At 40.3% G+C, this 26391-nt stretch overlaps 1 protein-coding gene across 9 annotated transcripts in view; it reads left to right on the top strand.

The window, feature by feature from the left end:
- The window catches only part of SUGCT (succinyl-CoA:glutarate-CoA transferase), a 787044-nt gene that overhangs the window by 458023 nt on the left and 302630 nt on the right, over positions 1-26391 (top strand). Inside the window, exon 13 of one of the 9 annotated variants that reach the window (XM_032304195.1) lies at positions 20287-20660. The exons of the other annotated variants lie outside the window; for them this stretch is intronic. Coding sequence (XP_032160086.1) covers positions 20287-20298 — 12 coding nt within the window. The 3' untranslated portion in view covers positions 20299-20660. Of the gene's footprint in view, positions 1-20286; positions 20661-26391 lie in introns of those variants that run through there. 9 annotated transcript variants of the gene reach the window in all.

Below are 26391 nucleotides of genomic sequence, written 5' to 3'. Positions count from 1 at the left end.
GCATAAGGCTAGTTTTAGACTGACTACAACATGAGCAAGGGAGTTTCTATTTGGGGATGTTTAGAAAATATCATATACACGTTTTATATAATTAATCAATATGAGTCATTTTAGTGCACCCCATTGCATCTATTTGAATTTCTCTACTCCTTTGTTGTTGTTAGAATAATAACCAGGAATATCTACAGAACACTCTTTCTTTACTTGATTTCCTTTAACCCTTTTACAATCTCAGTGGCATTCATCTGTAGATGATCAACTTAATTTGATTATTGGTGTTGCCTTATAAAAAAAAATCAAGTAAGAAATTATATCCATAGTGAAGCAGGCCATATTGTGTTTTGGTAGTTCAGTTTTATTACTATGTTTAACGGTGGTGATAACTATTATTATTTTTGTCATTTAGCATTGATATTTTTTGACATAAGAAGCCATCGCCACCTCTTCGTCCCCTTAGCATTAATAATTTGTAATGCTTGGATTTTGAAGTCCTGTGGGAAAGCAGTTTGAAGGATGCAAATGTTAGGATTATTACCACTTACCAAATAAGTGTCCTGGCAGAGGAGATATTAAGCAATATAAAAGTTTTAAAGCTTGTGTACGGCCTACAGAGGAAAGTGAAGGCAAGACCTATGATTTGATCTTTGAAGTCAAAATAATCCTCTCCCCTCCTTCCTAATACAAACTGAATCAGATAAGATTACAGCTTTGTTCCCCTCCCTCCTTACACTCACACCGCTGACCCTGTAAAGTAGGTGTGCAGGTGAAGACCGAATGAGATGTTCTGGGACTGTCCAGGGGCAGGAGGCAGACGCACAGATAAAAGATGGCGCTCTCTTGTCAAAAACTTTAAAGTAAAGCCCAAAACTCACTCTTTGCTAGTCACTGAGATTGTCCTTTTCCTTATTTAACTTTCTTCCTCAAGAAGATAAAAGAGCAAGTAGGAAAACCTGGGCATAGAAAAATCTGTGTACAAATAATAAAATATGCCTTGGAAGGGTTGAGAACACAAAATCCAAAATGCTGTTTAGTCCAGCACATTCAGAAGTGAGCTTGACTTTTGGTCTGAGATTTCTGGCAGCCAGCAGAAAAAAAGGAACCAAGATCACTTACAAGCATCACCATTTTCATAAAATAAGCCGTTGGTCTAGACAAGCAAACTTCTTCACTCACACTGTAAGAGTGACATTTTTCTTGTTAGTTCTTCTCAACTTAGAGAAAAGGTGGTTCCTTGTCTTTTGTCTCAAATGTTAGGTAGAATCTTCTCATTTACAGAGTACCGAGTGAAAGTTGAACATCTCTCAATGATAAGGTAAAAGGAGAAGGATTTGCCAACATTACTTCATCCCTGGATAAATGCTTCTGACATTTTGAATCATAGAATAGGTTATTGTTTTAGCACTAACTAAATGCCAGTAAAAACTAAGGTGCTGTCAGACTTTGGAAATTATATTAACATATTTTATGCTATTTTATAAGTAGCAAAGTGCTCTCACGTTCATTATAAGATCCAATTTTTGCAGCATCTCAGTGGGGTGGATAATTCTTTCTCTATCGAAGGTGGTCTGCATCCTGGTTTGAGGTCAAGAGACTAAATTGCCTGAACTAAATTGCCTGAACAGCAAGGAGGTGGTATAAATGGGGCTCAAACTAGAACCAAATCTTTCTTTCTGAAAATAGTATCTTTTCCCCACTATAGTGCCTGCAATTCAATTTTGCAAGGAAAACCTCCAACCAAATAATTTCTCATAGATATAGACATTTCTTTCCAATACTTACTTCATGCATTGGCAGCATACTTTCATCTATTGCTTTAATCTTGATAACGTAGAATGGGCTGAGAAAAAAATAATAGGCATTATAAAATAGCCACCAATTGTCAAACACTATACCATTATAATAACCATTGGTTATTAAAGCAGTCCTATAAAGCCAGCATGATGGTCCACATTTTGCAGATGACAAAACTGGTGTCAGAAGAAGAAAAAAAAGTTGGTATGCGGCAGTCAAAAATTCTAACCAGATCCGCTGGACTCGAGTGACCTCGTTTTGATCACCAGAATGTGTGGCTTGGCAGCTCTCATGATATACAGCCAACAAGTCTTTGTGAAGGAAGTGGGAGACCACTGTTGCTCAGTCCTTATCAGAGAAGTTCTAGAAAGTCGAGCTGTCTGTGCTGGTGACTGGGTAAATGCCGACTTACTCCCTAGGATATACTCCTGCTGGCGAACAGGACATTCTTCTTAACCAGTCTTCATACCCGTGTTTAAGAGCAGGGCTTTGGGTCTTATCAAAAGAAAGCTTCCAGCCTTACATCCATTAGGTCCTTCAAGTGAGTAGCGGAGAGAACGTGCTTGCACTCTGACTAGTATGTGTAACCGTAGAATCCCCACTTTAGAATTTGGCACCTTCTTCCCCTCCTCTCCTGCTGCTGGCATTCTCAGTTCAGTTAGCCAGGGAAAATGATAGTATGTATGTATGTATGTATGTATGTATGTATTTATATTAACATATAATGCATTATTTGCTTCAGGGGTACAGGTCTGTGAATCATCAGTCTTACACAATTCACAAAATTTACCACAGCACATACCCTCCCCAATGTCCATCACCCAGACACCCTATCCCTCCACCCCCTATTCCCCAGAAACCCTCAGTTTGTTTCCTGAGATTAAGAGTCTCTTATGGTTTGACTCCCTTCCTGGACCCATCTTGTTTCATTTTTTCCCCTCCTACCCTCGACAGCCTCCCCACCCTGCCTTTCAAATTCCTCATATCAGAGAGATCATATGGTAATTGTCTTTCTCTGACTGACTTATTTTGCTTAGCATAATACCCTCTACTTCCATCCACGTCATTGCAAATGGCAAGATTTCTGTCTTTTTTATGGCTGCGTAGTATTCCATTGTGTGTGTGTGTGTGTGTGTGTGTGTGTACCACATCTTCTTTATCCATTCATCTGCTGATGGACATCTAGGTTCTTTCTATAGTTTGGCTATTGTGGACATTGCAGCTATAAACATTCGGGTGCATGTGCCCCTTCAGATCACTACATTTGTATCTTTAGGGTAAATACCCACTAGTGCATTTGCTGGGTCATAGGGTAGCTCTATTTTCAACATTTTGAGGAACCTCCATGCTGTTTTCCAGAGTGGTTGCACCAGCTTGCATTCCCACCAACAATGGAGGAGGGTTCCCCTTTCTCTGCATCCTCGCCAACATCTGTCATTTCCTAACTTGTTAATTTTCGCCATTCTGACTGGTGTGAGGTGGTATCTCACTATGGTTTTGATTTGTATTTCCCTGATGCCGAGTGATGTGGAGCACTTTTTCATTTGTCTGTTGGTCATTTGGATATCTTCTTTGAAGAAATGTCTGTTCATGTCTTCTGCCCATTGGATTGCATTCTTTGTTCTTTCGGTGCTCAGTTTGATAAGATCTTTATAAATTTTGGATACTAGCCCTTTATCTGATATGTCATTTGCAAATATCTTCTCCCATTCTGTCAGTTTTTTTTGGTTTTGTTGACTGTTTCCTTTGCTGTGCAAAACCTTTTGATCTCGATGAAGTCCCAATAGTTCATTTTTGCCCTTGCTTCACTTGCCTTTGGCAATGTTTCTAGGAAGAAGTTGCATGGCTGAGGCTGAAGGAGTTTCTGCCTGTGTTCTCCTCGAGGATTTGATGGATTCCTGTCTCACATTGAGGTCTTTCATCCATTTAGAGTCTATTTTTGTGTGTGGTATAAGGAAATGGTCCAGTTTCATTCTTCTGCGTGTGGCTGTCCAATTTTCCCGACACCATTTGTTGAAGACTGTCTTTTTTCCATTGGGCATTCAGGAAAATCATGGTTTAGCAAGAAGGTGAACCATATCCAACTTATTTTAAAATTCAAAGCACTCATTTTTTTCTGTGACTTTTTCTATCCACTCATATTTCCATGCTTTCAGTTTTGTTTTGTGTACATATTTTGTCTCTCAGGTGCTGTGGTACGCATTGTAATGACAGCAAAAATGAGCAAAACACAAATCAAATTTAAACAAACCCTCCTGAAGGGAATTTGTGATCTTGCAGTGAGCAAAGAGAAACAAGCAAATATTTTGGTTAAAAAAATCTCCAGGCTGTGTAAGCTAACTGTCCAAGAAAAGTAGAACCATGAAAAATAAATGCATTAGTAAGCAGAGAGATGCAAATAAAAACAATGATGTTTACACTGAGTAAAGTAGCAAAAATTAGAAAACTGGAGAGAGCCAAGTGTTGGCAGAGATATGGGTGTATCGTGGCTAACATGCACTTTTGGGAGATTATGTACCCATGCAGACAGTCTGGAGGACAGTTTGGCATTACTTAATCAATTTCTTGTGGCCTTGCAATTCTTCTGTTCAGTATATATGCCAATAAAATTCTCAAACAGGTCCATAAGAGGTCATGTATGAAGATAATCATTTCTGGTGACCAGGAGAATATTGTCAAAAGTGTAGGTGAAATGTGGACAGTGCATATCAGGGAGTATTTTTTTTTAAAGATTTAAAAAAATTATTTGAGAGAGAGAGAGAGAGAACAATCAGGGGGGAAAGAGGGAGAGGGACAAGCAGACTCCCCGCTGAGCAGGGAGTCTGATATGGGACTTGATCCCAGGACCCTGGGATCATGACCTGAGCCAAAGGCAAATGCTTAACCGATTGAGCCGCCCAGGTGCCCCACATCATGCGGTATTATGCAACAGATCACAGTACCCGTAGCAACATGGAAAGATCACAGAGCAGCATGGAACAATAAAAGATGCAGAATAAAATTTATCATAGTATCCATTTCAGTAAATAAGTATGCATGCCTAAAAATAGTATATATTTTCCAAGAATGCTTCATAAAAACACATATATTTAATATATTAGAATGGGTTTTTGTGGAAAAGGAGAATGGAACTGGGAATAGGGAGTAAAAGGGAAAAGAAGTACAATAGAGGGATGATCCATTAGCCCGTCTTCACAACATGACATTCAACAAGGAGCATTTTGAATTCAATGCTCTACAAAAGGGAAAACAAACATGGAGATTCAAGGGGGCAGGATGTTACAACCTGAAGTGTCGAGACATACTTCATAGAAAAGTGGCATTTGATTTATATCCTAAAAGATGGCAAAAATTGGACAGAGGTTAGGGAAGATGAGAAGCTAGTCCGGGGGATAGATACCAGTTTATATGAGAAGAGCCTTCTGGAGAAAATAAGGCCAGCAACTGCTTGGCAGTGCAGTGCCCAGGCATCAGGGTTCAGCGAGGAGGGAAGGGCTCACTCTGGTTGGTGCATAGGGTAAGACTGGAGCACAGTAATAACAGCCGACATTTGGCACCAAGTGTCAGGCTTAGTGCTGAGTCCTTCATGCACCTTATCTGATTAATCTCCATGATGGCCACGTGACATCCATAGTCTACTCCTGGCCATCATCAGTCTTCATTATTCACCTCACTGATGAGGCAACTATGTCTTAACGAGGTAGGTCCCTTTTTCAGCCACACATCCTGTGATTGCTAGATTCGTGACAAAAAGCCTATGCCCTTCACCCCCATGCTCAACTCACTTTCGAGGAAGTCCTCTGTCAGTGTAGATGCAGAAGGGCCTGGTAGTGAATTGGTTAACGTAGCCCAAACTCAGCCCTATGCTGGGTATGGCTTTAATTATCCCTTACTACTGATTAGTTTGATAGCAAAAGGATATTCGAGAAGGAAGCTGCCCATATTATGAAGTTCTGCCTATATTTTAAAGGCCTTTCTGCTCATGTGTCTCTCATTGACATGATGGAGGGGCTCTGCCAACATCAAGCTAAATAAGGACAAAACATTTATAGGCACCCATTTAACCCTGTTGGAGCTGTGCATTCCGAAATCCCTCCAAGTAACAAGTGGGTAAGCCCAAAAGGGGCGAAACTGGCCCTTTTTAACTACAAAGACTGAGGTTTAAGCTTTATCATGCTGTTTATCACGCTGCCTTCATTAAACTCCAAGCTTCTCTGCCATAAAGATGGGAGAAATGGCCCCGTCTATATGGTAGAGTTTGGAGTCTTGGCTTGCTGAACTCGAATGCAAGACAGATCATTCAGGTCAAAAGAGGAATAGAATTTGGTTTGTTGGAAATGAATGGCCAAATCAACATTCAGGCCAATTACTATGACAGTTTCCATGTTTCGGGAAGCCCCATTTGCAACATGAGAAACTGAGGTATAGAAGCCCGTCAATGGAAAACAAAAGCCAACGTGTTTAGAAAGGGCTTTTAGTGACAGACCCAAGTGAACTGAAGTTTCAGCAGGTCTGGTTTTTATTTATGCCTTCCTCTTTCTTGCATCCACACCCATTTCTCAAATTCTTTCTTTGCTATTTACACATCAAAACATCTGGGATTGGGCTCCCAGCACCTGCTATAGGAAGCAGAGATTTTTTCCTGCCGAAAATACACTTCTCAATGGCAACATTTAAATTGAATACTCCTCATTTTGTTCCAAAAGAATGTGTGTTAAGGTCTGGTTCTAAGCAAATACATGGCTTAGAAAACGAGAAGAACCCGATCATCCTAAGAAAAGAAATCCCCGAACCTGAAGATCTTGATAAAGGAATAAAACAAATGAAGGATTCAACACACAGACTGAAAACAGACTCTTCATAGTTTAGACCTGGAAGACTCTACAGTACATCTGTTTAGCATCTTACAAGCTGAAGAACTCTGCCTTGAAAAACCTTCTGTACCAATGACACACAGAATGAAAGGTTATGTTATGACTTTCAGATGGAAACCTGCAAAAGTTTATCTGCTGGACGGGATGGTTAACTCTTACTACTTCGGATTCCAACTGTTAAAGAGATTTTTTGCGTGTGGATTCTAATTAGCTTCTTAAGTTTCTATCAGAAACACCAGAAAGAATTTTTGTGTGGAGAGAGCGAACGGGTTGTGGACTGACCAGAATGTTTTAGCTGTAATCTCCATATGGAACTAAAGCCCCCCCAGTAGTGATTTTATAGAGTGCATTTTAATAATAAGCATATATGTCTATATATTGGGCTGGGAACAGAAATACCATATTTGAAGTATGAGCGGGTTACAAAGCCTCTATAACTGGTAACAGCCATTGAAGTTTTGCCGAGATAAAGGAGGCTATTTGTTTCCAAGTGTGGGTGCAGAGAAATGCCCTTAGACTGATGTGGCAAAAATCATACTTGCTGAGGAGGTACCGTCGTTTGTCATAAAGTCTTGGAAAAATTGGAAAAAAATCCTTTTGGCGATGAGTTTGCTACCGGAATTGTATCGTCTTTGTTTGCAATTTACTTGGCCCCACCCCGGGGTGGGGAGGGGTGGTGGGTAAGAATGAAAAAGGGAGGTTTCCATACGCAACAGGTTCTCTCCCCTGCTTAGTGGTCCCAGGGATGAACATTTTCTTGACCCGTAGGGAGGAGCTACTTTCTTCTTTCCCAGCCACATGGGAGGCTTGCTGCCAGCTCCTTTGCCTCGGTGCCCCCGGCATCCAGCAGACGCATCTCAGAAACACTATTTGAAGTTGTCTGTGCAGCAAGTGGGTGTGCGAGGGAAGGAGAGGTATCATTTCCTTCGGAGACATACACACCCTCCGACCCAGACGGAGGAAGAATCTGCTACCCAGCGGGCTCGCTGCAAGGGATTTTCCATGTGCGTTTTATTACACTGAAGCTGACTGTGGTGACAAGCTGCACATTGAATAGCTATCTGTCTTTCCTGAAATTTCACATTCTCTTCTCTTTTGTAGGGAAAGTGATGTAATACCCTCTTGCTTGTGTAAACAATATCATTTAATTAGAGGGTGTCTGTTTTCTCTTGCATACCGTGAACGCTGCATTCTCCTTGCTCGGATGCCATCATGCACTTGGTTGCACGGCGATGACCTGTGCTCTTGGGGACAGTGAGGTGCGCACGCTGACACCGTTAGTAGCCAGAAATTTTTGCTGGGGAAATAAGTTTAGGACACTGTTATTAATTTGGTTTAGAAAATTGTTGCACAGCACTCCAATGAATAAGACGTAGCCGAACACATGGTCTTCGTTATTCAATAACTATCCCTCTGCAAAGGAGACATGGTCTATTTCCCATTTGAGAAGGAGCTTACAACCAACTAGTAAATATGGAAAAAGGGCTACACATGTACTATAATTTTATTGAAGAGTGCACTTACGTAGCCCTCCCCCACCCCGACACACTCACATAACTTGTCCACATCGATGTCGTCCCAGCTGGTATCAGCAAATCATTACCACATTATAAACAAGCCTGTGGAAAAATAGCCTGAGAGGTTTAGATGGCTCGTTTTATAAATGAAGGCAGGTGGGGAGGGAGAAGCCAGATATTTTGGCAACAAATTCTTTTTTTTTTTCCCCCCCTCTTTAGAAATAATAGGTTAGATCTCATAAACCCCAATTAGTGGCATGGACAGAGGAGATAGAGTTGAAAGGACTCATGACACATTCAGTATTCCGGGATCGAAGTCAACCAAAGGCTTACCGTGGAGCCCCTCCCCTGGAAGAAGTTCTTGTTTGATGGAAATGTTGAGCCTCCCTGTGTTCTTTCCTACTGGAGCACGAGTGGAATACTTTTCATAGAGTTCCTGTTGGTCAAGGTCTGGCTCTTTCTTTCTTTCTCTATTGTACTTTTGCCTGGAGTTGACCAGATGAGAAATCTGGACTTAATAGCTAATTCCAAGTTTTCTGCCAAGACCAGAAATAAAATATGATGTAAAATATGGCCTTACCTGAAAGCTTCAGGACATTAAATGCTGTTAGATCCAGGTTTAATTGTAAGAAGAACCCAAGACAGGGAAAGGAAATGAGTTTTATGAAAGTAAACCTGGTGCATGTGTCCAGGTTCTAAGAGATCAGACAGCAGGCTGAAAAGAGGTTTAGCGTACTCCCCCTTTTCTTCTTGCTCTTATTCTATGGACTTTGACAGGCATGCAGAGAATAAGTAAGTACGCTAGCCACAGAAGGATCGGGGCTATGTTCTTTCCAACTTCTGACGGGAGCAATACCCAGAGAACAGTTTGATTGGGGTGAAGATGGCACTGGTGAGTGTGGTTGAGGCAATCCCCTCTCTGTGGGTTTACTACGTCTTCAGTGGCCTCGTGATCTGTTTGTAAGTTGCCTTACTTTGATCATATGGGCTTAACCATCTGCACCTATAAAACCAGAATCATATATAATACGGATCCCATGAATTTCAACATCCAGGAAGTAAATCTTTGATTACAGTACTCTTAACTTTGACGTGAGATTTGTGTGTGTGTGTGTGACAAACAACATATATTTTCTCATAGTTCTAGAGACTAGAAGTCAGAGATCGAGGTTTGGTTTCTTCTGAGGATGTCCTCTTCATTGGCTGGCAGATGACTTACTTCTTATCTGATATGAGATTTCTAGTTGGAATGAAGTTAACAAGGCTCTCTCTTCCTATGCTGGCTTGGACTGAGGTAGAGGTAAACATGGTAGATAACAGACCTATGGGAAAGGAATGCCCACATATGAAACTAGCACGATCATCTGCTTTACTGGAACCTCGCTTAACCCCTGTGCAATATCCTCAAATTGCATCAAGTGCTGAAATTACTTAATGTTTCATTATAAATAAATTATCTGATATGAAATGTGTTATTCACATAAATTGGCTTTTTCCATGATTAAGAAAGAGAATTAGATTAAAAAGGGCCTGTTTCAAAACGACATGGCCAGTTTTCCTTTATATGTTTGCTAAGTTAATAAAGTAATTGATATTGCAAAGACTTGGCCAAAAGGCAGGACATTTTCAGGCCCTACAATTAAACCATCATGTCCACAAGAGCTTGCTTAATGTATTATTTATGGAGCACTGATGGGATGGATATTCAGTGTAGTGTAAGAACAAAGTGAAGCCAGTGTATCCACAGTGTGAGTAAAAGCATCTGAGTATTGTTTTCTATTGATAATAGAAGCTCAGATTTATAGGACAGAAAAGGACCCTGGAGGGTTTCTGGTAACAACTCATTTTATAGATGAAGAAGCAGAGGCTGAGAGAGGGGGAAGTGACTGACTTACCCCAGGGCAGAATAATTCCGCTGGAGTTAGAACTCAGCCCTGTTGATTCTCAGAGCACTAGAGCTGTCCTCTCCCACTGGCTCCACCCCAGGCCCTCCCCTCATTCTTTTTGCCCCATTTCCAAACGATTTTGGAATTCTGAAGAATTCCGGCTGGATTCTGAGCCTCTGCCCACTGCAGTCTGTCCTGCATGCCAGTATAAGATGAACCTTCTGTAAGTCCCGTTCTTTTCAAGAATCCCTTCTGTATTAGGATTCTCCAGAGAAACAGAACCAGTAGGAGGTAGATGTAGGTACCCCTGGGAGGACGTGGGGTATGGTTCTGGTGTGAGCATGTGGGACACATATACCCGTAGGAGGAGGTGTGGTGTGGTTCCAGTGTGCCCATGCGGGTCACAGGTACCCGTGGGTGGAGGTGTGCTGTAGTTTTGGGCTGAGTCTGCAGGTCCAAGGACCAGGAGAGCCAATGGTTAAGTTCCAGTCTGAGGGCAGGAGAAGACCAGTGTCCCAACTCCGGCTTGCAGACGGGTGAAGCTCCCAGCGTCTTTGTTGTATTCAGACCTTCGGTTGACTGGATGACGGCCACCACATTAGGGAGGGTGATCTGCTTTATTTAGTCTATAGATCCAAAGGTTGGTATCATCCAAAAATATCCTCACAGACACATGTCTGTTAATCTCTGATCAAATATCTGGGAACATCATGGCCCAGTAAAGTTGATGCATCAAACTAACCATCATACTTTCCTTAAGAGCATATAATGGCTATGTCTTCTTCTTGCTTTTTTTTTTTTTTTCTTTTTAGCCAAACTTTTTATTCATTTCAAAACTCTTTCTTGGACTTAATCTTATTCTATCATCTCTTGGACACAGAGAGAAGGGAAGGAAAGGCTGACTTTAGTGCCAAATTGCTCTAAGACACTACAAAAGTCTTTCAGGGCTTATTTCTGTTATAAAATAAATACATGTTTACATTAAAAAATGCAGATAATAGAGATAAGCAAAAGAAGGAAATAAATGTTTTCCTTAACTCAAGAGGCAGAGTAAACTCTATAGCCTTTTAGACTTTTCTGTTTGTGGTCATATAAAATTTATATATGGTACTCATTCTCAATGCTATCATTTTTCATTACACACCCATATACCTATGAAAGGAATATTTTTCATTTTTTCACAGTATTCACTTTATGAATTACCCATAATCTGTTAACTAATTCAAGATTGGATACCAAGATAATTTCCATTTTATGCTGAGACACCACTTTGGACATGCAGCCTTGCATACATGTCTAATTATTTTATAAAAAAAAACACAGGTGAATTTTTATTTTCCTGATCACAGCAACTCTAAAACAATTTTGCCTCATTTTCACCTTCTCATTCTGTGTTTTCTTTAACTTTCTAAAGCAAATCTTTTAATTTAGTGAACTTGGGTTTACATTGTCGTGTATTCTTTACTTTTTCATGTGTGCTATTTTAGTCCTCCAGAGAAGTTATGAAGTTCTTGAAGGGAAGAATCATATTTTATATTTTCATATAAAGATATAAGCAAATAATCACATAGTTAATTTGAATTGTTCATGAAACATACTGTGGGTTGTTAGACTATTCTTAGTTCAGTAGTCTACCACCTAAAGAAACAATTTTACAGAGTTCCTATCAGCTTTGAAAATTTGATAACTCACCACTTAAATGTGAATAGTGAGTTTCTCAATCTTCCCATTGGTTGACACATATTATTGAGGATTTTGTGTAGAATATTGCTGTGGTCACATCTGAGAGTGCCATGTAGCACAAGAGACTGTTTCTACATCTAAAGATATAGCCAACAACCTAGGTCACATATAATCGGTTAAAAATTATTCTAGACACTCTTGTGCTTGTCCTGGTATGATGTTCCATGAAGAAATTATTCCATTTAACGAATGGCACGAAGGTTGCCTATTGTGAATGTGACATTCACTGTCACTTTATTGTTTGGATTTTTATTTGATATTTGGTCTTATGATGTATACTTTCTATAGGCTTGATTAATAAATTATGGACAGAAAATATTATTGCATTCTAATTAAGAACTCTTTTTTGGTAATTATGAATAAATACTAATAGGCCTTGGAATAGTCACTAAGTTTAAATTGAACATGAAATTAGAACAAGCATTAAAGAAATATAAGTGTAGGATGCCTGGGTGGCTCAGTCGGTTAAGCATCTGCCTTCAGCTCAAGTCATGTTCCCAGGGTGCTGGGACTGAGTCCCACGTTGGGCTCCCTGCTCAGCAGAGAGCCTGCTTTTCTTCCTCTCCCTCTGGCTGCTGCTCTACTTGTGCTCCCTCTGTATCTCTCTGTCAAATAAATTAAAATCTTAAAAAACAAAAAGGTAAAATCTCACTGTGGTTTTAATTTGAATCTCCCTGAGGGCTAGTGATGATGAACATTTTTTCATGTGTCTGATAACCATTTGTATGTCTTCATTGGAGAAGTGTCTGTCCATATCTTCCGTCCATTTTTTGATATGATTATCTGTTTTGTGTGTGTTGAGTTCGAGGAGTTCTTTATAGATCCTGGATATCAACCTTTTGTCTGTACTGTCATTTGCAAATATCTTCTCCCATTCCGTGGGTTGCCTCTTTGTTTTCTTGACTATTTCCTTTGCTGTGCAGAAGCTTTTGATTTTGATGAAGTCCCAAAAGTTTATTTTTGCTTTTGTTTCCTTTGCCTTTGGAGACATATCTTGGAAGAAGTTGCTGTGGCTGATATCGAAGAGATTACTGCCTATGTTCTCCTCTAGGATTCTGATGGATTCCTGTCTCACGTTGAGGTCTTTTATCCATTTTGAGTTTATCTTTGTGAACGGTATAAGAGAATGGTCAAGTTTCATTCTTCTACTTACAGCTTCTCCAATCAAGACATACAAATGGCTAGCAAACACATGAAAAAATGTTCATCATCACTAGCTCTCGGGGAGATTCAAATTAAAACCACATTGAGATTTCACCTTACACCAGTTAGAATGGCCAAAATTAACAAAACAGGAAACAACATGTGTTGGAGAGGATGTGGAGAAAGGGGAACCCTCTTACACTGTTGGTGGGAATGCAAGTTGATGCAGCCTCTTTGGAGAACAGTGTGGAGATTCCTCAAGAAATTAAAAATAGAACTTCCCTATGACCCTGCAATTGCACTCCTGGGTATTTACCCCAAAGATACAGATGTCGTGAAAAGAAAGGCCATCTGTACTCCAATGTTTATAGTAGCAATGGCCACGGTCGCCAAACTGTGGAAAGAACCAAGATGCCCTTCAACGGACGAATGGATAAGGAAGATGTGATCCATATACACTATGGAGTATTATGCCTCCATCAGAAAGGATGAATACCCAACTTTTGTAGCAACATGGACGAGACTGGAAGAGATTATGCTGAGTGAAATAAGTCAAGCAGAGAGAGTCAATTATCATATGGTTTCACTTATTTGTGGAGCATAACAAATATCATGGAGGACAAGGGGTGTTAGAGAGGAGAAGGGAGTTGGGGTAAATTGGAAGGGGTGGTGAATCATGAGAGACTATGGACTCTGAAAAACAATCTGAGGGGTTTGAAGTGGCGGGGGGTGGGAGGCTGGGGAACCAGGTGGTGGGTATTATAGAGGGCACGGATTGCATGGAGCACTGGGTGTGGTGAAAAAATAATGAATACTGTTTTTCTGAAAATAAATAAATTAATTAAAAAAAAAAAAAAGAAATGTAAGGGTAGGCTGAAACTTTGGGAGGAAAACACCTAGATGGTAAGACTCTGCCTAAGTCCAGTTGGAGATTTGGACACATACAACTCTCTAGTATGCCATTTTCCCAAGGTGATGCAATTAGGCATTAACATAATTCAAATATATAAGCAGGGATAATTACTGTGACTAAGAGGATTAAGGAAGGAGTCATTGGGTAAAAACATGGGAGCAGGGGCTTGAGAGAGAAGTAGGATTTGCTGTGTGAGTGGTGGAAAGTAAATTATGAGTGTTAGGGATAGAATGAAGAGGCAGTCTAAATATCTGAACATACTTATTCCTAGAACGTTAAAGGGTGTAGTATAGTGGGGAAAAAAAGATGAGGGAGGAGGAAAATGATTGAAGAAACAAAAATGGAAGTATGACCTGACTCAGGACTATTCAGTGTCACTCTAAGCAGTTCAGAATTCATTCTCTAGGTACTGGAAGGCAACTCTGGGACAGGATTTTAAGCAGAGAATGACATGATTGGGTTTATTTCTTAGGTTAATATTCTGACTTTGTCAAAAAAGATAACTTGCAAAGGCTAGACACTGGAGGTTAAGAGAACCACTGGGAGTGTACAAACTAAAGTTTGGGTTGACTATCCATAATCATGAATTGTTACTTATAATAGTGGCTCTACCACCTGATAAAGAGTTTTTTTTAATAATTAAAAAAATTTTTTAATAAACATATAATGTATTATAAGCCCCAGGGGTGAAGGTCTATGAATCGCCAGGTTTACATACTTCACAGTGCTCACCATAGCACATACCCTCCCCAATGTCCATAACCCCACCACAGTCTCCCTACCCTCCTCCTCCTGGCAACCCTCAGTTTGTTTTGTGAGATTGAGTGTCTTTTGTGGTTTGTTTCCCTCCCGATCCTATCTTGTTTCATTTATTCTTTTCCTACCCCCCAAGCCCCTCACATTGTCTCTCCACTTCCTCATATCAGGGAGATCATATGATAGTTGTTTTTCTCTGATTGACTTATTTCACTAAGCATAATACCCTCTAGTTCCATCCAGGTCGTTGCAAATGGCAGGATTTCATTTCTTTTGATGGCTGCTTAGTATTCCATGGTATATATATACCACATCTTCTTTATCCATTCATCCGTTGACAGACATCTAGGTTTTTTCCATAGTTTTTCTATTGTGGCTATTGTGGACATTGCTGCTATAAACATTCGGGTTCACAATTTTAATGGAATTTAAACTGTCTTGAGGTGCTTGGTTGGCTCAGTCGGTTAAGTGACCAACTCTTGATTTTGGCTCAGGTCATGATCTCAGGATCTCAGGATCTCATGATCTCAGGCTCAGATGGAGCCCGGGTTAGGCTTTGCACTGGGTATGGAATCTGCTTAAGATTCTCTCTCTCCTTTCACCACCCTTCCAAAAAAAAAGAACACAAAAAGCTGTCTTGGATTTTATCTGTGACTTTGGATCTTCCAGTGCTTTTATGAGGTATCAGTGCCTTTCATCTTCCCTTCTGCTCTCTGTCAGATCTCTCTAGGAGGCTATGTTTGTATTGTCATAGGTGGTACTGGTGGTACTCAGTTTTTCTGATCTCTAGCAGTCCAGATTTCATCTTCTCTTCAATACTTAGTCTTTTATGAGTTTGTGTTTCCTCTCGTGGACAGAGTCTTCTGTTTTGACAGGAAGGCAGGAAGAGAGGCGGAGCCAATCAAGAACTGTCCATTCCTGCTTGGGTGAAGAATGGCTACTACTCACATGTTATAGCAATGTCCTTACGGGGGCTTCTCCTGAGACTTAAAACCAACACAGATTTATTTGAGCAGCGTGTAATCATACACTGTGGCCAAAACATTAACTAAATGTTTGAAATGATGGTATGAACTTCACAAACAAATACAAATATACCACTATACTTCTTCTTGGCCCTTGGGCTCCATTTACGGGGGAAGCTCTCTCTCACCAGAATAGCCATGGCTCTTTCTCCGTCCTGTTAACTCTCACACTTTCTTTTCTGTCCTGCAAGGGGCTCTCGATGTCTTGCAAGGTCCACATACGTTTCACCTCAGTCCTGAGAACCTATTTACTATATTCCCAGAGTTCTCCTGGCCAGGATGTCTTATGGGGACCCTTTCCCTTCTTGCTGCTTTCCCTTTTACTCATTTTGCCTGTTTCCTTTTTCTCTTCTGTGGTTTTTCTCCTTCTTTGGCAGCCTGCTCCATGCCTTTCATCATCTGTGACTTGGTGCTCACCAAGCCCTTCTCAGGCCCCCTGCATTCAAGTGGGCATGCTCTGTGGCTGGTGGGTGCCCCTCGGACCCCCTCCTGATTGTTCACTCAGGCCACTTTTGTTTTTATGGATTACAACTTCCTTGTTCTCCCGTTTTCCTCCACAACTCCCCTCCCCTCCCCTCATCTGCTTTGGTTAAATCCTCGTGAAGGTTCTGGCCTTCATGCTGAAAGCTGCTTTCTGGTCTAAAAGACATCTTGGTTTCTGCTGAATATAAACTTTTATTTATTTTTCCTCAGAATATACTATCTCTTCAGAGGGAGAGAATCAACTTCCAGGCTGAATGCCATCATCTCTGTAAATATATTCAACCTATGCTTGCATAGAACTTTAAAACACGTTTTATTTTATTATTTTATTTTATACAAAGAAATGGTTCAGTGAGTTCATGAGGAAGTATACAATGTAAGCCAGAAGAGAAATAAATATATACTCTGCTAGGTTGTGATAAATATTGACAGCCCAGACTGAAGTATATTTATTTGTTCACAGAATGCATAGCAGTGGAATGTGGTATGTGCTAGGTTCCTTGGACATGAAGCAGTAGGAGGCATACTCTCCATTTGCAAGAAGTCAGTCTGGTTGGAGGGACAAACTTGCATAGGGATAGGAGGATTCCGGTGATTATGGTGATTATGGTGATAGTGATTACAGTGAGGTAGAATGGGTGCCCTGAGACAGACAGGGGAAGTAATCCTGAAAGCCCAGATAGGAATGTAAATTATTCCCACCCAGCCCAGGAAGGGGCTCTGCAGGGGATGGGGATTGGGGGCCTCAGTTAGCCAGCCTGAGAACTGCAGAAAGGCTGGAAACCAGCCGCCCTCTCAGACTGGCATCCCACCTGGTTTGCAAGCCGCAACGCGCCACTTTCAGCTCAGTTACAGAGTTTATCGGAATCGTTCGACTTGAGCTACGCGATCTTGGAGATCTAGCCCAAACTTCAGGGATCCAAGTTGTCCAGACAACAGAAGCATCTATGAGATGCTTGAGAGTTGTTCTCCAGAGGTCCTGGGGTTGCTGTTTCCCATGTCAAGTCGACACTTTCCCTTGACAGCGTGATAGCAAAACGGTAACATCTGTTTCTCTGCGACTCTGCTGTGAGTACGTTGAAAGGAACACAGGCCGTGGTTCAGGGCAGCCTGCGACTTGTAAGGAATTTCATATGGAGAGAATTCGACTCTGTGGTTCCGAAATTAGGGTGAAGAGGAAGTTGCTTTTATTACTGTGGCATAAGAGGCCCCTCTGCCCTTGATTTGTCTTTCTTTTTCTAATTTGTAACCATTTCCTGACCGACTTTTGTGTTCTTGCTTTTTGGTAAGTTCCCCAATGCTTCCAATCAGTTAGTTACTGTCCAGGGCTGCACCGGGCAGGCCCAGCATCCCTGCACCTGCGCTCAGACCAGGGATAGATCACATGGGGCTGGTGCGGGCTGGCCAGGGCACATGGAACTGTTCAGTCCCGTGTCCTCCGCCACGACGATCATGCGCTGGGGGCCTGCCCGGCTCGCTCCTCTCATTTTCCTTGTCAGCATGACCAAGATCAAAGTGCAAGACGGCTGCATAAATGATAACCTAGAACTTGGCCCCAACACAGAGGCTGCGATCACACTTTCCCCAAAGGCACGGAAGGAAAAGGGCAAATTATGTTTAAGTACAGCCTTTCTCGCAAGGCCGCTTCCAAAACAACACCCCCTCGCTTTGTTTCTCCTGAAGCCATCAGAGTCGTATTAATCAATTGGTTCAGGGATTTGAGATTTCCTGACCTAATCACGGGATTTGAGACATACTGATTTCTGTTTATGTGAAGCAGTGGCCGTGATTGCAACATCTGTACCTGACTGAGCTCACATCTGTTCTTCCATATTCGGGGATTGAGATGGTTCTAGCCATTCTCCTGAAGGGTGGCGGTGAATGATCTCTGCTTGGGTTGTAAGCAGAAGGTAGTTTATTTTAGGAATGCGTTTTGTTTAAAACCATATTTATTAATTCAGTCTTCATTGACAAACAATGTTCATAATGGCAATGCTAATTTAAAGAAGTGATCAGATAGGTAATAATTACCTTTGGGCTTGTGTTCCAGGTTTAAAAAAAAAAAGAAAAAAAAACACAAAACCTTGCAGTGTTTCTGAGTTGACTTAAGTCTTGCTATATACTTCCTCTCTCCAAGATGAATATTGGTGCCTTAAAGAAAGCGAGACCTGGGTTGGGGATATAGCCTAAAATTAGGGAATGACTGGGAGTTGAGTGAAAGGAGTCATTCTTTTAGAAAAATAACACAAGTTTCAGTTAGCAAAATTTCTAGACTTGTTCTCTAGGTGGACGCTGCCTCTGCGATCATGCTTCACGTGCAGCAGGCCTGGAAAGTCGAGACTGAATAATGCACCTCTTGCTTAATGCCGTCATAAGTGTTTAGTGTTTTATCAATAGGATTGATTATATTTTATAACAGATGATAATTCCTCCCTGGATTCCCAGACATCCCAGGTAGTCCACATGACTATTCTCGTCCCTTTCTGAAAATGGGTATCTCTGTTATTACTGTCTACATAATCTCTAGCTCCGTGTATCTACCTACATGCACACAGATTGATGTACCATTAACTGGTAGTGGAGAGCGGAAGTATAGACGCTGCCACGCTCCTGTCACCTTTACTAAACTGCCGCGTTTGTGCGTGTGTGTATATGTGTGCATGTGCTCCTGGGCACGCACACTTGATCTTGTACATATCTTCACTGCTGTCGGCTGGGTTGATATTTCAGATACTCTGCTTCCTTTCCCAGAACTGCCAGTATGTTTTGGAAATGCTGAAGCTGATCCCAGTCAGTACGCACCATCCCAGGTAGTGAGTCAACGTGGCCCTGGGACTCAGACAACTCGGGTTAGGTCTTACAGGTGCATTCTTGGTGACCTGGACGCTTACTTTCTCTGGGTCTCATGCTCTGCACCTGTAAAATGGTGACACTAATGAGTACCACAGAGGGTTTTTACAAGGACTAAATTAAAAGCTATAATGTATGGAGAGATATGGCTTTAGTGCTTTGGATTCTGGCCCTGGAGTTGGCATATATGGATTTACATCCTGGCTTTTTTTTTTTTTTTTAAGATTTTATTTATTTATTTGACAGAGAGAGATCATAAGTAGGCAGAGAGGCAGAAAGGGAAGCAGGTCCCCTGCTGAGCAGAGAGCCCAATGCGGGAATCAATCCCAGGACCCTGAGATCATGACCTGAGCTGAAGGCAGCGGCTCAACCCACTGAGCCACTCAGGCGCCCCTGGCTTTGTTTCTTAAAAGCTGTGTAATGTCAGGCAATTCATTTAATCCTCTGTGTCTCAGCAAAAAAAAAAAAAAAAAAAAAAAAAAGAGAAAAGAAAAGAAAAAAAGGCATAAGACATATAAAGAGCATAGAGCCTGGCACATACTAAGCACTCATCAAGTATTTGCTATTTTTATTTAATTGTAGCAGCTATGCAGATGTTAACTTCCTTACGATGAGCTGATAATAAGGCAATGTCTGACTCTGAGGGCGAGTGGTTTCCTAAACCTGTTCTAACAGCTGATCTAGAGAATTTAGTGGCATGCCAATTAGCATTTTGTTTTATAACCTGCAGGCTTTCTGAGGAAGGGAATGTATTTGCAGGCTTAAGCCAAAAGTGTGATCACATGCATGTGTCTTAAGGACACCTAGAGTCGGGCGCCTGGGTGGCTCAGTGCGTTAAGCCGCTGCCTTCGGCTCAGGTCATGATCTCAGGGTCCTGGGATCGAGTCCCGCATCGGGCTCTCTGCTCAGCAGGGAGCCTGCTTCCCTCTCTCTCTCTCTCTCTCTCTGCCTGCCTCTCCATCTACTTGTGATTTCTCTCTGTCAAATAAATAAATAAATAAAATCTTTAAAAAAAAAAAAAGGACACCTAGAGTCATTCAGCATGTCCACATTTCAAGAACGCTTCAATGGTAACTGAGAGAGTTCAGTAGCTTCTCTGTGGGGATAGTTTTAATGGCTGTTGTTCTGTGGGTAAGAATGAATTTTCTGTTTCAGAAAAAAAAAAAAAAACAGACGTTTGTAGAGGAGTTGTTTCACCTTAATTTATATCTTCAGTCTGCAGAAAAACGTTTCCTTGTCATTCCTTAGTTAAGTATTTGCCAATTTTATCTAAGAATTTCCTATTTTTTTAATGCTTTTCCACAGTTCTACTTCTGAGCATCCTAAGAGGTTTCCCTTCTTCTGGGATCTTTTCTCTGTAAGTCTTTTTGCACAACTTGCCAGAGACACTTACTAAAGCTCAGGCTCTATTCATTTCATGGCCTGGCCTAATGGTTCCTCATCCTCACCTAGGATGCCTATCCCCAAAATCATATTTCCAAGGCTCCTTTCTGCATATTGTCCCACTAAACTATGCTATTCTTTCCTAAAACATAATTTTATATATTATTATTATTTTATGGGGGGAGATGAAGGGTGGCAGAGGCAGAAAAATAATCTCTCCCTTTGAGACAGCCTCAATCTCATGACCCTGAGATCATGACCTGATCCAAAATTGAGTCAGATGCTTACCAACTGAGCCTCTTAGGTGCCCCCATACTTTTATATGTTATATATTTATGGTCATTTCTAAACTGTTTGTTTATAAGAATTATGTGATCTTTCATATAGTGTTTGATTTGCAATTTCAAACTATGGTGGTGCTGCAGACCTCATCTCCTATTGGCATAAACTGTTAGCCTGTCATTTTTTGAGTATTGTGAGCCCCTGGACCTGCCCCAGACCCCAAGGAAGGAGGAGGAGTAAGAACTTTTAGAACTCCCTGGAGACAGAGAGGGGGGATGGCCCCCATGATGGTCCACGCCCTCCCCTCTGATCAGCAGAATTGTTCCTCTGTCATTTTTTTTTTTTTCCCATTGAATTGACCTCATGTTTCTGCAATAGCTGAGCTTCAAGCTTGTAGGTCCCAAAAGGCTGCTCTCTATTATGGCTATCCCTTCTTCTAGTAGAAGATCCACTTTTATCCTGTGCTATTATTCTTCAGCTAAAGGATAGATACACAGCAGTGAAGAGAGGGAGTTGGGGAGTGTGGTGGTGGGCAGGCAGCAGAGTCAGTGACAACCTAGGGCACCTGCAGCTCAGGGCAGCTTCCATGGAGCAGAAGTTGAGGTGGTGGCAGAACATGTCCCGCCACCTTGGCCATGCTTTAGAGTCACCTTCATGGCTTACTGAAATAGACTGTTGGACTCCATTGCTGAGTGTCTGATTCAGGTAGGTCTGGGGTGGGGGCATTTCAAAACACTTTTTTTGCATTTGCAAACACTGTTTTGGGGAACTCGTTATATTCGGTAGTACAGTGTTGCTGAACACTGCCTGATCGTGAAGGTGCACTGTGCTGTCATTCCTCTGTGGGGTTGTTCTGTATTTCGATTGACCTTGAGGGCTCTCCCCAAAGCTTGCCATTTGTAACACTCAGGTTGAACGCCACTTCTTTAGTGATCTTTTTTTTTTTTTTTTAAGGATTTTATTTATTTATTTGACACAGAGAGAGAGATCACGAGTAGGCAGAGAGGCAGGCAGAGAGAGAGGGGGAAGCAGGCTCCCTGCTGAGAAGAGTGCCTGACAGCAGAGAGTCTGTCTCAGGACCCTGAGATCATACCCTGAGCTGAAGGCAGAGGCTTAACCCACAGAGCCATACAGGTGCCCCCTCTTTAGTGATCTTTTATGAGTCTCTCAACCAGGGCATAAAACAGTTATTCTCTCCAATTTCTTAGCAATGTATTTGCCCCTCATAGTAATTACCACCATCTACACTCTATAAAGTAGGCATGTCTTGACTTTGCTACTTGAAGGCAAATGTATTAGTTTCATTTATCTCAGTTCTTCAAGTGTTTTCTATAGTACTTTACACACACAAGGTTCTGTTGGTGGGCTCTGCCCACATCTCCTAGATCTCTTTGGAGATTTACCACCCTTGTGTATTTATCCTCTAGCTTCGTATGCTTTGTTCCTACCAACCTGAAGTTCTTACTTTCTCTAGAGGACTAACCTTGAGCTACTTGAGCCACTTATCTCAGACACGTGAAGAGCTATGATTTTCTGAAAGTTCACACCCCCAGCAGAGTGACTTGCAGCTAGTACTGTAGCACAAAAATCCTTTCCCTGAGGTGGACACACACACACTCCACAGCTCTCACCAGATCAGGCTGAGACAGGGACCTGACCTGGAATCAAACTCTTGTTTGTCATCTTCTCCTTCCCTATCCTGTCTTTACTCTCTTAATGGGTTGCACCTAGGAACGTTTCCTGAATAAATCACTGATACATCCATGAACTCTTGTCTCAGGGCCTGCTTCTGGGGAACTGGCAGGCATTGTGCAAATGCCTAATGAATGAGTTCTTGAAAAGGATTATAACATTATAGTTGGAGCTTGGGCTCCACAGCTGCACTGCCTGGATTCAGATCCCAGTTCTGCCACTTAATGAGCTCTGTGACCTTAGGCAAGTTATTTAACCTCTTTGTGTTAAGTTTCTTTATCCATAAAACAGAGTTAAAATAGTCTTTATGGAGGTGTTAAGAGGATTAAATAAACTAATACTTGTAAGGCATTTAGAATAGGGTAAATGTCAGTTAAGTGTAAAAACAAATTAAAAAAATAAGTGCATTTTCATTTCTTTCAGAAATTAAAGAAAGCATCAGTAATTCAAAGACATACTATGTTCAATGATAAGAAGGCAATATGTAGATGATAGTACTACCCAGATTGATCTATGGATTCAGTGTAATTCCCATCAAAATCCCAAAGGCTTTTTTTTTTTTTAAGAAATAAAAGTACTAAAGGGAATCTGAATAGCCAAAATAATTTTGAAAAAGGATGAAGTTGGAGGACTCATGCTTCCCATTCTGAAAACTTATTATAAAGCTATAGTAATCAAAACGGTGTGGTACCAGTATAAGGACAGGTATTTCGTGGCTATCCCTCATACAGGCAATGAAAACCTTCGGTTATATGGTCATTTGTTTTTCAGCAGAGGTCCCAAGATGTCTGGGAGGGCAGTCTCTTCAACCAAAGTGTTGGATATCCACACACAAAAAGCTTATACCATATACAAAAATTAATTCAAAATGGATCAAAATCCTAAAATGTGCAACCTAATACTATAATACAGGTTGAAAACAAAACAAAACAAAATGGGAAAAAATCTCCATGACTTTGGATTTGGCAGTGATATTTTTGGATATGATTCCAAAAGTAGAGATAGCAAAAGAAAAAAAAATAGATGAAATTGACTTCATTAAAATTAAAAACCTTTATACATCAACAACCCAGAGATGGGGAAAACATATTTAAAAATCACCTATCTGATAAGGGATTAACATCCAGAGTATATAAAGAACTCCTACTACTCAACAACAAACAATCCAATTAAAAAATGGGCAAAGTACTTGAATAGACATTTCTCTGGAGAAGATATATAAATGGTCGGTAAACATATGAAAATATGCTCATCATCATTAGTCATTAGGGAAATGCAAATGAAAACCACAGTGAAATACCACTTCACACCCATTAGGATGGCTAGTATAAACAATCAAAACAGAAAATAACAAGTGTTGGTAAACATATGGAGAAAGTGAAACCCTTATGCAATGTGGGAATGTAAAATAGTATGACTGCTGTGGAAAACAGTTAGCAGCTTTTCAAGCAGTTAAACATGGATAATCTCATTTACAATTGCACCAAAAACAATAATATATCTAGGAATAAACTTAACCAAAGAGGTGAGAGACATGTACTCTGAAAACTATGAAACACTGCAGAAAAAATTCAAGACAAAGCAAAGAAATGAAAAGAACTTCCATGCTTATGGGTTAGAAGACCAAATGTTATTAAAATGCCTACACTACCCAAAGCAATCTACAGATTTAATGCAATCCCTATCAAGATACCAACAACATTTTTCACAAAACTAGAACAAACAATCCTAAAATTGTATGGAACCACAAAAAACCCTCAAATAGCCCAGGCAATCTTGTAAAAGAAAAACAAAACCAGAGGTATCGCAATTTCAGATTTCAAGTTATATTACAAAGTAGTAGTAATTAAAATGGTATGGTCCTGGCATAAAAACAGGCACATAGATTCATGAAATAGAATTGAAAACTGAGTACTAAACCCACAATTATAAGATCAATCAATGAGTCAATGAATCTTCAACAAATGAAGAATGCATATACAATGGGAAAAAGACAGCCTCTTCAACAAATGGTGTTGGGAAAACTGGACAGTCACATTAAAAGAATGAAACTGGGCCACTTTCTCACACCAAACACTAAAATAAACTCAAAGTGGAGCTAAGACCTAAACCTGAGACCAGAAACCATAAAAGTCCTAGAACAGAGCACAGGCAGTAATTTCTCTGATATAGGCTGTGGCAACATTTTTCTAGATATATCTCTGGAGGCTAGAGAAAGAAAAGCAAAAATAAACAAAAAATAAACTATATAAAAATAAAAAGCTTTGTGCTTTGGTGAGTCCTGTGAAGTGTGTAAACCTGGCAATTCACAGACCTGTACCTCTGGGAATAAAAATATATTATATGTTTATAAAAAATAAAAAATTTAAACATTAAAAAAATAAACTATAACTCAAAAAAAAATAAAAAGCTTATAGAGGGCATGTATTGCATGGAGCACTGGGTGTGGTACATAAACAATGAATTCTGTTACACTGAAAATAAATAAAAAAAATAAAAAGCTTCTGCACAGTAAAAGAAACAGTTAACAAAACTAAAGGGCAACCTATGGAATTGGAGAAGATTTTGCAAATGACTAATCTAATAAAGGGTTAGTATCCAAAAAATATAAACAACATTACAACTCAACACCTAAAAAACCAAATAATCTAATTAAAAAATGGGCAGAAGACATGAAGAGACATTTCTTAAAGAAGACATATAGATGGCCAACAGACACCTGAAAAGATGCTCAACATCACTTATTATCAGGGAAATGCAAATCAAAACTACTATGAGACATCACCTCACGCCTGTCAGAATGGCTAAAATAAAAAACACAAAAAACAAGTGGTGGTAAGGATGTGGAGAAAAAGGAACCCTTTTGCACTGTTGGTGGGAATGCAAACTGGTATAACCATAGTGGAAAACAGTATGGAGGTTCCTCAAAAATTTAAAAATAGAGCCACCCTACCATCCAGTAATTACACTACTGAGTGCCCCCAAAATGCAAAAATACTAATTCAAAGGGATACATACACCCCTATCTTTTTTTTTTTTTAAAGATTTTTTTATTTGTTTATTTGACAGACAGAGATCACAAATAGAGAGGCAGGCAGAGAGAGAGGAGGAAGCAGGCCTCCGGCTGAGCAGAGAGTCCGATGCAAGGCTTGATCCCAGGACTTAGGATCATGACCTGAGCTGAAGGGAGAGGCTTTAACCCACTGAGCCACCCAGGCGCCCCACATACACCCCTATCTTTATTGCAACTTTATTTATAATAGCTAAGAAGCAGCTCAGCTGTCCTTTGATTGATGAATGGATAAAGAAGAGGTGGTATGCATATATAATAGAGAGGTGATATATATATAATATGCATTTATATATAATATATATATTATATATAATATATATAATATGCATTTTTATTCAGCCATAAAAAATAATGAAATCTTGCCATTTGCAATGACGTGGATGGAGCTAGAGAATATAATGCTAAGTGAAATAAGTCAGTCAGAGAAAGACAAGTACCACATGGTCTCACTCATTTGTGGAACTTAAGAAACAGAACAAGCAAGCAAAGAAGGAAAAAAAAAAAAGACAAACCAAGAAACAGACTTAACTATAAACAACAAACTGATGGTTGCCAGAGGCAAGGTGAGTAGGGGTATGGCTGACATAGGTGTTGGGGGGTGGAAAGAAAAAAAAGTTAAACATGGAATTACCATATGGTCCAGTAATTCCATTAGTAGAAACATATCCCAAAGAAATGAAAGTAAACACTTAAAAAGATACTTGTATACCAATGATTACAGCAGCATTATTCACCATAGCTGTAAGGTGGAAACATCTCAAGTGTCCATTACAGATGAATGTATGAACAAAATATTATATACAATGGAATATAATTCTATATTATAATTCCATATAATGGAATATAATTTAGCCAAAGGAATGAAATTCTGATACAATCACAACATGGCTGAGCTTCAGAAACATTCTGCTAGGTGAAATAAGCCAGACACAAAAGGACAGATACTAATAATTTCACTTACATGAGGTATCTAAAACAGG

The sequence above is a fragment of the Mustela erminea genome, chromosome 11, assembly GCF_009829155.1.
Source record: "Mustela erminea isolate mMusErm1 chromosome 11, mMusErm1.Pri, whole genome shotgun sequence".
Taxonomy (NCBI): domain Eukaryota; kingdom Metazoa; phylum Chordata; class Mammalia; order Carnivora; family Mustelidae; genus Mustela; species Mustela erminea.
This window is presented reverse-complemented; position numbering and strand designations above follow the sequence as displayed.